Source organism: Kogia breviceps, chromosome 2 (assembly GCF_026419965.1).
Source record: "Kogia breviceps isolate mKogBre1 chromosome 2, mKogBre1 haplotype 1, whole genome shotgun sequence".
Taxonomy (NCBI): domain Eukaryota; kingdom Metazoa; phylum Chordata; class Mammalia; order Artiodactyla; family Physeteridae; genus Kogia; species Kogia breviceps.
In genome coordinates this window covers 192,100,196-192,112,315 of record NC_081311.1, presented here as the reverse complement: position 1 = coordinate 192,112,315, position 12,120 = coordinate 192,100,196, and the positions used below count along the sequence as shown (strand labels likewise).

The 12,120-nt window shown below is 47.1% G+C and overlaps 1 protein-coding gene across 1 annotated transcript in view; it reads left to right on the top strand.

The window, feature by feature from the left end:
* The first annotated feature begins 921 nt into the window (after positions 1–921).
* The window catches only part of PID1 (phosphotyrosine interaction domain containing 1), a 255,104-nt gene continuing 243,905 nt past the window's right edge, over positions 922–12,120 (top strand). Inside the window, exon 1 of the mRNA XM_059053075.2 lies at positions 922–1,243. Coding sequence (XP_058909058.1) covers positions 1,214–1,243 — 30 coding nt within the window. The 5' untranslated portion in view covers positions 922–1,213. The remainder of the gene's footprint in view (positions 1,244–12,120) is intronic.

The window sequence follows — 12,120 nt, the reverse complement described above, 5'->3', positions numbered from 1 at the left end:
CCAAATGATGGGAATGTTCATACTCACCTTGGCCAGCTGTCAAGAGGGTGGGAGGAGCTGGGCTTCTTTAGGAAAGGTAGTTATTGCACAGTGGCCCACACCACCCTCCATGCCTGGGAGCCCAGGGTGGCCCTTGGCTTATCTTTGGGTTCACAGAGCTTCCTGAGGTAGCTGGCAGATCTCAGGGTGGATGGAGGATGGGGAATGTTGGGCTGCCTTCCTCACCCAGGTGAAGGAGCCCCAGTCCTCCGGCCCGCATGTCATCCCTCACTTGGTCCATCTTCCCCTCTTACCCCAGACATCCCTGGGCCCACCTCAGAGAAGCTCTCCTCTCTCTTTCCTCACCCATCACCCCTGTTTTATTTTCTTGCCAAGATTTCTCACCACCTGACCTAGCGCCCTTTCAGGCGTTTCCTCTGTCACTGACTGTCTCCCCCAAGCAGAATGAAGCTCAGGAGAGGAGGAACATTCTCTTGTCTTCTGTTCTGTGCCACTGTATCCTCAGAATCCAGCACAGGGGCTGCAGCTTAATAGATGCTCAGTTAACGCCAGCGGAAGGAATGAATGGAATTCCGTGGCCCAGCACAGAGCCCGTCAAGACCCAGGCGATTCAGAGATCCCTGTTGACAGGAACACTGAGACCCCCAGAGGGCTATGGGCTCTGGCTTCGGGAAGCACACCCCCCCCCCTCCAGGCTCATCCCTCTCCCACACCCCATCCCACCCGGGGCTCCCCGGGGGAGCAGGGCTGCCGGTTCTGGCCTCCGCACACTCCCCTCGCCGGGATTCGGGGTCCCCCGCGGCCGGGATGCGGGCTCCCGGGCGGGCGGGGGCCGGCCCCGGGCATGCTCAGAGCGCGCAGGTCCGGGCGGCGGCGGCGGGGGAGGAGGAGGGAGCGGTCGCCGCCGCCGCCGCCGCCGCCGCCGCCGCCGCCGCCGTGCGCTCGTGGGCCCGGGCGGAGCTGCGCAGTCCTCTCGCAGCTGCGCCAGGACAGGCGGCTCGCGGCCGTGCCCACAAGTTGCCGGCAGCCGAGCGCCGCGCCGCCTCCTCCCGCTCGCGGCCCCCCAGCGCCCACCCCGCGGCGGTCGCCGGCCCCTGGACGCGCATCCCGCGGACGCCCACCCCAGATGTGAAGCGGCACCGCAGCCCCTCGCCCCCCGGCGCCATCGATAGAGTCTCGCCAGGTCTCCTCCGCCAGACCCCGCGGCTGGAAGATGTGGCAGCCGGCCACGGAGCGCCTGCAGGTAAGGGGCGCCGGGTGACCGGGGGCCAGCCTGGGGGAGAAGGTTCTCGCACCGGAGGAGTAGAGGTGGCGCGTCTGACCACTGCCAAGGATTTGCCCAAAGCGATCGTGTGTGAACGCAAGGATTAGAACCTGATGCTGTGGGCTTAACCCAGCGCCGGGCACCCGGCCGGGGTGAGGGGGGTGATGAAATGGGCGAACGCATTGCTTCGGGCTGCGGAACTTTTGCCTTGGGGGTTAGTTGCCTATAGGTATATATAACGTTGGGCTTTCTGACCAGCAATTTTAGATTGCATTCCACTGACACAATTTACTGGTCTGGGGTTAGGAATTTTGCATCCAGATTTTTTTTTTTTTCCTTTTTGTCTCCAAGAAAGACAGAACAAATGATTTGAGAAAGCATTCGTTTGCCAATATAATTTGGAAATATCAAGCTTGGTTTGGCTTGGTCATGGTATGCTGCTTATTCTATTTTTTCTCCTATTGGTTGGAGCTCTCCCTTCGTCTCCCCTGAACCCAAGCTCCCCTGCATATTTGAAAATCAAAAGTTAAATTCAGCCAGGAATAGTTATGTCCTGGATCACCCCATCAAAAGTTTTTCATTGCTGTCTACTGAAATGCCACACTGCTTTTACTTTGGATTCTGAAGCCAGGGAGATGGGAAGGCGGTCAAAGTGAGAAAGAGGGGCGTTTTCAGAGAGGAGCTCATTCAGTGACACTCGGGACCCCAAAATCACCCTGACTGCAAGGCTTGATTGACTGCCTTTGCTGGAAAATATTCTCGGGAGGAAGGGCAGCTACTCTGCCAGATAAAATCCACTGACTCCTGCAGTTAAACTTTTGGCAGGCTGAGAGCCACACTGTTTCATAGTAAACTTTGAAGAAGTGTTTAAGTGGTAAAATACAGCACCGTTGGAAGCTGAATGCATCTGAAGACTTAGGACAGTGGAGGCCAGGAGCCTTCACTGGCTTTGGAGGTTTCTCAATGAAAATTCAAAGGGCCAAACACAGACTGTCTCTCAGATGCTAGGTGAGTCTAACCTTTGCCTGTGAGTTCTCATACGGGGGATTAACCTGCAGAGGGCATTGCTTTTAGCAGAAATAGATGCTTCACAACCCCTTTCCAAGCCTCCCTGGGCCTGCAATCTGGGGGGAGTGAGTTCACAGTAAGAGCTTGAGACACCAGGCCAATCCCCTAGGGTCTCAAACAGACTGAACAAGAAAAGAGATCTTTAGCCTTGAAGATAGGGAGGTGGGTGACCAGCCTCCTGACGCTCTCCTTCTCTTATTAAGAGAGTCAATACTGGGCTCTGAATGATTGGCCAAAGGTGATGTAAATGTATTTCAGTACTGACATCAGTTACCAGTTGTACGTGTGCATTTTTCCTTCAGTTCAGGGTGCTGAATTTATTCTAAAGGAAGGAGTGACTGGGTGGGGGTGGAGGGCTTCCCACCCAAGTGAGGAGAGAAGCTCTTGGAGGTCCTTAGAGAGATGAGGTCAGAATTCCTGGGGGTGGCTTTTATGGCCTGAGGATCCGTGCCTCTGCAGAGTTTGTAGCTTTTTGTCTCTTGAAGTTATTTCTACCGGCCTGTTTCATGTAGGGACTCCTGTGTGCTCCACAGCACGTGACCCTTGGCAGGAGCTAGCTCTGGCTTGCGTTCCGCATGGCGAACGTTCCTCGCTAGAAATGTCCTGGCTCTTCTGTGAAATGTACACATGTGCATTTGGCATGAGCCTGGTGTATTACAGTGTGCATTTGCAATGCATTTGTTTCATTTTGAAGTGTCAGATTGAAAGAGCAGCGGTTTTTGGCTTTTGAAAGCTCAAGTAAACATGCCTAGTCACTGACTAAGATCAAGTCACCATTGGAAGATACTTATCGACACAGGGCTTAACTTCATGCTGCCCTAATTTAAATTAGCAGCCAGACCTGGTTCTCTTTGAAAAGTATATCTCAGGCCTTGCAATGATAAAAGTGAGCCACATGGAGAAAAGTCTTCGTATTCATGTCTTCTTCCCCAATAGCAGCTTGGCTCTTCTTTACAACACGATTTGTATGTTTTTATTTTTTGCTTCTGGGGAAGGGAGCTGTGGAGGGTGACGTGGTGAGTGAGTTGCTTGTAATGCTACTTTGTTTACATTCCTTGTGGTTATTTTTGTCACTTGGGCTCTGTTTGCCGGCTGCAATTTTTTCTTCCCTTTTTTGCCCTCAAGGCACCACTGTATAGGAACATTGGTTTCCGATTCCTCAGTGAATGGGATACTTCACATGCCCAGATGTTGTGGCCATGGAAATGGCATGGGGGAAAGCGCGTTCGATGGGGGAAAGCGCGTTCGATGGGGAGATAATGATGAATCCCAGTCTGTAACGGAGTCAAAGCCCCACCCTCCTTACACAAATCTGTTGAACTTTCTCATACCACCTCATTACTTTTTTTCCTCATTCATTTTTAATGCAAACATTCTAACTTAGAGAGCTTAAGAGAAGAGAATGCTTCAAGGAAGTGTTCTCAGAGCTTCCTAACGGGGCTAAGGAGTCAATTTCTTGTACAAATACCTAGAAACAAAAGAGGTGAGGGAAGAAAAGGACATCTTTCCTTAACTGACTTTATTAGGTCCTCTTAGATGAAGCCGTTCAAAAGGTCTGTGGCCCAGGGAGGGAGTGTGGCTGAACTTTGTTTAGGCTGGACAGTCATCCTCTAACTGATGTGAGCCCAGTATCCAGCTCTCTTGTCAGGAAATGGCATCTTTGGTCAGGGTGGATTGTTGTTATGAAACCCCACTTCTTTGCCAAACGAACGAATGCTGATCCTTTCTGATCTGAGCCTTTGCTGTTTGACCCAAATCCAGTACAGGCAAAGCGACCTGTTGCCCCGAGCAGGGCTGAGCTGGGGAATTTCTCATTCAGTCACACAGACTGCGGCAAGTTCCCCTGCTCCCCTGAATGTTAAAACTTCTGTTACATCCCGAGCCCTTGCTGGGAGCTTCTGCCATTAAAAATATAATAGGATCAAAGGGGATGTGAAGATTCAAATGACCACCCCAGCTTTTAAAGTGGAATAAATATGAATTCTTCCCTTTTTCCCTTCTCCTTTGCACAGCAGACTTTTTTCCTTAGACAGACTCGGGAGAGTTATAAATTTTTTAAGAAGCAGATTTGAAACAGGCTTTTTTTCAGAAAAGTGAAAGGGGACTTTCCAGTAAAAAAGGCTAAGTATTGGTTTTTCAATATAGAGATGAGATTACTTCTGGCCTCGATGTTTTACAATTTGCATGGGCTGCCTGACGGTCCTCATCGTTGGGCCGGGCAGAGGCGTTAGAAGTGACAGACTCAGCCACTCAGGAGCGTGGGCTCAGCCACAAGGAGCGCGCGTTTCCCCAGAGCATCTGTCTTCAGGGTGCTACCAGATACATTTTTTTGGAAGCCTGGAAAGGTGGAGGCCAGGAGAAAGATGGCGGGAGACTGAGTTTGGAACAAAGGAGATCAACGCATCCTTGCCTGTCGTGTAGTTATTACAAGGATGGGATGGAGAGTGGTAGTAGAAAGGTATGGAAAAAGGTTCTAGCAAATTCTAATTGTGGAGTAGATCTACGTGTGATCAACTTCTCATGAGGCGTTCTATAAAGGTCCTGGTAATTTGCCTGTATTTCCTGAAATTAAAATGTCTTCATGGCAGATCCAGAAAATACAGAACTTTTATCGATAAAGCTGTCTTTTGGCTTCTCAACCTGGACCGTGTTTTCCCCTCACCATTTTTTTTTTTTTTCATTCACATTTGGGTCAATGGCTGTACCTTAGAACCTCCAAGAGGGTGAAATGAGGAAGGGTAGGGAGGAAACCAGATCCTGAAGAACCTTTCTTTTAGTTTCTTGTCAAACGTTTGGCTGATAAAAAGGTTTACATTTGTGACTAAATACTATTGGGTTGGCCAAAAAGTTCATTGACTTTTAAGTAAAAATAAAAGACGTTTTTCATTTTCACCAAGAACGTTCTCGAACAACGGATTCATTAACCGAACGAACTTTTTGGCCAGCCCCGTATTTGGAGATTTGAGGAGGTAAGAGCACGTCTCCCCCAGGATCATCTTGACCTTTCTCTGCCTTGTCACATCGGGCGGATCTTGCCTTGGCCTGGAGCGTCGATTGTTCGTGACTTGTTTCTCTATCATTACCCACTTCCGCTTTTCCCCTGCGAGGGAGACGGAAGAACCTTCTAAAAGATCAGCTGGAGACCCTTAGACTGGGCCCATCAGGCAGAGAGGAAACCTTGGCAAATCTGACACTTTTGCTGGCAGACCAAACCGACAGGAGGAAAACAGCGAGGCAGATCATGACAGCGGCAGCTCTTATGGAGCACGCGCTGTGTGCGTGGCACGACGCTAAGGGGTTTTATTTGAATTATCCAGCTCGTCTACCTTCCATAACCGCTTTTATCCCCATGTTAGAGGTAAAGAAACTGAAAGCCAGAGAGTTTAAATGATCTGGCCGGGGCTGGGCAGCCAGACATGAACTGAGCTGGGATTCGAAGCAGGAGGTCTGCCCCGGATCTCCATCACCGCTTTTCTGTTATTTAGAAGGATGAGCCGGCAGGATGAAGTACACAGGCGGGTGCTGTTGTTATTAATAAGTAGAATGGCAACGGTGGTGGCCTCATCGGCTCTGAGAGGCTGCTTTCGTATCTCTTGTTGAAGCCGGGTGGTTGCCTGTGTGGACCAAGGGCTACCTTCTTTTTGGTGGCCCACATCTCTGGGGGAAGTAAACTGCTGTGTCGTCCTCAAGCTGAAATTCCCAAGTGCCATTTAAGAGTCTCTTAAGCTGGAGCACATGGCATTTATCCAAACGAGAGACCTTGAAACTGCAATAAAGCCTGATCATGTCTGCACCAGCTCCCCATTTAGGCCAAAAGTGGGAGGAAGGGAGGGAGGAGGTCGGAGAGTTCAAGAGCAATTGCTTGGAGATGAGCAATAGCTGCTCTTACAGACACACAGGTTTCTCACTACATGGATCCTACGTTTTGCTGTTCTTTTCAGCCCTCATAGTTGAGTAAGCACCAAAGCATTGGGCCTGATCCTTCCTAAAGAAAACTTGGACTTGTTTTTTTTTTTTTTTTTTTTTTTTGTGGTACGCGGGCCTCTCACTGTTGTGGCCTCTCCCGTTGCGGAGCACAGGCTCCGGACGCGCTGGCTCAGCGGCCATGGCTCACGGGCCCAGCCGCTCCGCGGCACGTGGGATCTTCCCGGACCGGGGCACGAACCCGTATCCCCTGCATCGGCAGGCGGATTCTCAACCACTGCGCCACCAGGGAAGCCCGAAAACTTGGACTTATTAATTTGAGGTCTCACAGAAGTAAAATGCTATCTTAGATCATTGGGTCTTTCCTGGAGTTTTGACAAACTAGAGACCTTAAAAGCTGGCAATAACCCCGATCACTTCTGCAGTCATTCCCCATTTAGACCAAAACTGCGGTGGGGAGGGAGGGAGGGAGGAGGTCGGAGAGTTCAAGAGCAAAATCTCTACTAAGTGACTTGCAAAATGCTAGTCTTGGGAAAAAACCTCTCTGTCCCTTGGTTACCCATTGCCTAATGTTGACTGTCCCCGGTTATCTCGGAGCCTTAGGCAACGTTTCGCATTTTGTTTGATGTTCCAGATTATCTCTCTCTTCCCGCCTTCCCTCGAACTGACTCCATTCCACCGTATGATTTCGTCCCGTAAATTGGATCCTGGAGCAGCTGACACTGGACAGCCCCACGGCTATTGGCCATCAGGCTCCCTTGCACAGGGCTATTTTGACTCCTCGAATTAGCCGCAGTTTAGGGACTCGTCAGTGGTCAGCAAATAAAACCAGTCCAGAAGCACTCAATGGCTGCAGTGTGCTTTGCTCAGCCACCTTTGGGCACAAATCTAAATGGAGGCTTTATCTAAGGAGAGCAAGAAGAAATATTCGAGATATTTGTCCAAAGACCTCCTTAGAGTTTCGTGGAATTCGTTGCTATCATTTTATGTTAACTTAACAACAACAAAAAAAAGGTTGTGATCCCAATTTAGCTGTTGTCCAGTGACAGAGCATCAGAATATCCACCAGGTCCAAACCCCCAGGGCGAGAACTGGAAGAGGATGGTGTCGAGGATAAAGCACAGACTTGCTTTGTGCCTTTGGCGTATTTCAATGCCACCAGAGTCACAGTAGGCTCTCTCACTTAGTACTGATGCCACTTGGTATTTGCCGAGTTACTCCTTCCCATGTAAGACAGCCCAGGCCTCCTTCTCCCCTCCTGTGTTGTGACTGAGGTCTTAATTTGGTAAGGGAGGTTTCAGTAGTGAGAAAAATACCACCCCCTTCTACTCTTTGAAGCCTATGTAGTAGTTGGATCTTTTATTACTTGCACCCTGGGCATTCCTAACTGACATGGTTACAAAGGAACCAAGAGTCAGATTCAGAGCCTGCTCTCTATGTCTTACTCATTGTTATGGGTTGAGCTGTTCCCCCACCTCCGCCCCCGCCCCCCCAGATACGTTGAAATCCTAACCCTGGGACCTGTGAGTGTAGCCTTATTTGGAAATCGGGTCTGTGCAGATGTAATTGAGTGAAGGCGATGTCATACTGGATTAGGGTGAGCCCTAAACTCAATGACTAATGTCCTTATAAGGAGAGATATGAAGACACAGAGGGGACACGGGGAAGAGGGCCATGCGAAGACGGAGACAGAGTGTGGAGTTATGCTACCACAAGCCAAGGAAAGCCAAGCACGGCTGGCAACCACCGGAGGCTAAAAGAGTCAGGGAACGATTCCTCCCTAGAGCTTTTGGAGGGGAATGGCCCTACCAACATCACGGTTTGGGGTCTCCAGCCTCCAGAATTGCCAGAGAGTACATTTCTGTGGTTTTAAGCTACCCACTCTGTGGTGATGTGTTACAGCAGCCCTAGGAAGCTAACACGCTAGTACATTCATGAAACCTGCTGCCTTTCTCTGTGTTCTGTCACTGCACTTGCGAAGGCTAAGGTGTACCCGGCTTTCATATACTGGGACTCAATCAGTGTTTCTGTACAGCATGCTTTTTGTGCTGAGTGTGAATTTGTTGATGGTAGATTTGAAAAATAATGAAAACGGACGTTAGAGAAAAATTAAATGCTGCTTCTTTCTCTCTCATCTACTTCTGGTCAACATCCTGGGAAAATGAAGCAAACACTGAGAGGAATGTGTGCCCTGTTGCCAAGGGAGGGCCGCTGGAAGTAAATGTGCTTCAAGAGATAGTTCACGCTGGTACTTAAAATTACGGGCTGGGGTGTGGAAGACAGTCACTTCAAGGAGGACCTCAGTGACACTTTTTCAGACAGGCAGGACCGAGGGAGGCCCAGGGTTTTATTCTCAAACAATCTGGGTTGTCCGTCTCTGCGGGGCCCCGGGTAGCCAGCCTCTGGGATTGGCCTCTTCCCAGCAAGGACAACTGGAGATTGATGTTGGAATCCATTTCCAGTCAACCTCCAGGACAGCTTCCGAGTATGTCTGGTTGATTATTCGTATCTGCTTGGATATTTTGTTTTGTTTTTGTTTTTCACTTGGTGACTGCATAAATTATTTTAATGAAGTATCCATGCCTATGCTGGAACTCACTTTTAAGACAAAATAAACGTCATCATACTTGCTTTCCTGGGCCAGCTCCTCTTTTTCACACAGTAGCCACGACGGCACAGACGTTTCCAGTCCTGACGAGGGTAAGGAACCTGGATCGCTGCACAGCCTGTTTGTTGGATTTGCATTTCTGACAGTGAAGAGTCACTCAAGTTTTTTTTTTTTATTTTTTATTACCGTATAGTTGATTTACAGTGTCGTGTTAATTTCTGCTGTACAGCAAAGTGATTCAGTTCTACATATATATATACACACACACACATACATTCTTTTTCATCATGGTTTATCGCAGGATACTGGGAGTCACTCAGGTTTTGAAAGGCTGCTTTACTTTCCACTCTCTTCCTCAATAGGGAAGGATGCTGCAGATCTGAAAGGGAGGGAGAGGTGCCAGGAGAAAGGGCCTCCTTAATCGTTATCCTTTCTTAACAGTAGATCCACCCTAATCCTTTCATGACAAACTCTTCCCCATGGTTTCTCTGTAATTGTGGGTCTGGGCATAAAGACGCAGATTCTGTAGCCTCTTCTGCCCGCCGCATGCTTTGATGTCTTTACATCAGGAACCGGCTTTCCCTCAGGTGTGTACAGAATCCTGGTGTACAAGCCACCTATAATGCGGGACAGTACACACTGCTCTTTACTTTCTGTGTCTTCTGGGGAGGCTCCCTAGGCGCGGAGCTGGGGGCTGTGGGACCGTGGTACTGATGAGTGGTTATTGCTATTTTTTTTTTTTTTTTTGCTTTAGGTTTAACTGCTTGGGAGCTTAGTGCATTAGTTTCCCAGGGCTGCTCTAATGAAGTACCCCAAGCTGGATGGCTTAAGCAACAGAAATGTACTGTTTCATAGTTCAGGAGGATGGATGTCTCCAATCAGGTTGCATGAAGGGTCGATAGCTTCCGAGGGCCGTGAGGGAGAATCTTTTCCATGCCTCCCTCCCAGGTTCCGGTAGTTTGCTGCAAACCTTTGGCATTCCTTGACTTGTGGCAGCTTCACTCCAGCTGAAGCTTTGCATGGTGTTCTCTCCCCATGTGTTTTTCTCTGTGTCCAAATTTCCTTTCTCATAAGGACACCGGTCATATCAGGTTAGGGGCCCACCCTAATCCAGTATGATCTCATTCTAATGTAACTAATTATATCTGCAATGATCCTATTTCCAAATAAGGTCACATTCTGAGGTACTAGGGGTTAGGACTTTTACATATGAAATTTTGGGGGACACAATTCAACCTATAATATTTAGTGTGGAATTTTTTTTTGGGGGGGGGCGGTTATCCCTCATGTACCAAAATATTTCTCCCTACTAGAACCAACTACCAAAAAAACCGACTTATTTTCCAAGTGGTGATACAGATGTGTAATGGAATAGGGTGCACATCCTCTACATGGCAAAGTCATGCCTACTATTTTAGACTTGATTTGACTCAAAAATTACAAAATAATATCCGCTTAGGGTACCAAGAAGTTGATAATCTTGTTCCTTCCCTCATTCTCAATTCTGCGCATGAAGGAAACTCATGTGATCTGTCTGGTAGGTTTTTTTCCCATAATTTTCCCTAGGATTTTTGCAAACACATACAAATATATAGATACATATTTAGGTTTTTCTCATCTGTTTAAATAATATAATCATTATATATATAAAACTCTGTAATTTTTTTCACTTTACAGAATGTTTCTTGGGTATCTCTTCTGGTCAGTACATGTAGCCCCAACTCATTCCTTTTACTCCCTACATAAAATTTTGTGGTGGAGCTGGACTGTAATTTATTCAGTCCTTCCTAGATCAGGGAATATTTGGGTTGTACCCATTTTTTGTTGTTGTTGTTTCCCTCCCGTAAATAATACTGTTATAAGGATCTGCACACTATCATTGTGCTTGTATTTCTTTAGATGGAACTGATAAAATTGGAGTTGCTGAATCAAAGAGGATGCATGTTTTAAATTTTAGCAGCTGTCAGTGAGGGCCTTTTTTGAGAGCTCTGCTTTTTGATCAAAAGTGAATGTGATTTTGACAAAAGTGTAAAGAAATAGTTTGCTGGAGAAAGGACAGTCTTTTCAACAAAACGATGTGGAAACAATCCATATGCAAAACAACAAAATCAATAACATCAACAACAAACCCAAAACTTCAGTCTGTACCTCATACATATTCTATACAAAAATTCACCTAAAATGAATCATAGACCCAGGTGTACGATAAAACCATAAAACTTCTAGACAGAAATAGCAGAAAACCTTTGTATGCATCGGTGTAAACATTACTACAGTCAAGGTAATGAACAGATCCACTACCCCCCAAAATTTCTTTGGGTTGGGCAAAGATTTCCTAGAACAATAACAAAAAAACACATTGAATAAAAGAAAACTTGGGTAAATTGGACTTCATCAAAATTCTGCTCCTTAAAGATATTTATAAGAGAATGAAAAGAAGACACAGACTGGGAGAAAATACTTGCAAATCGTATATTTATAATAAAGGGCTTGTATCCAGGATACATAAAGAACTCTGAAAACTCAATACTGTAACAAGATAAACAACCCAATTAAAGAAAATGAGCAAATGATTTGAACAAAAAAGTTATATGGATAGGAAATCAACACATGAAAAGACATCATTAGTCATGAGGAAAATGCAAATTAAAAGCACAATGAGATAACACTGCCCAACTATAGCACAGCGAAAATTAAAAAGGCTTCAACTGTACCCGTTGTTGGCGAGGACGTGGAGGAACCGGACCTGGTGGGGATGTAAAATGATTGAAGTCAGAATTGCAGCTGCCTGAGCCTGGGATGGGAGGAACTTTTGGGGGTGAGGCATGTGTTCGGTGTCTTGATTATGGTGATGGTTTCATGGGCTTGGACATATGTCAAAACTTACAAACTTGTGCACTGTACTACACGTCATTTATACCTACGGCTGTTAAAGTGTATGTGAAATTTTTACTGTATGCCAGGCACAGTGCCAAGTGTTGGGGAACTAAACAATAATACTAGTTTCTGCGCTCACTTCTGCGAATTCTCTGTAGTTTTTGTTTTCTTTTAACTGGATATTAAAATTCTAGCCCAGCATGTAAATAATGAACTCTACGTTTTTCTTAGAGTTCCATTCTCTCCTTTTCAAACATTTCTTTGTTTACTTCCTGAAATGACGTTTGCCATCCATCTCAGTTTGCCCAAGGATCTGAGAGAAACTAGTAGTTGAGCAAGGAAGAAATCCAGACCAAAGGATGGAACGTTCGAGGTGATG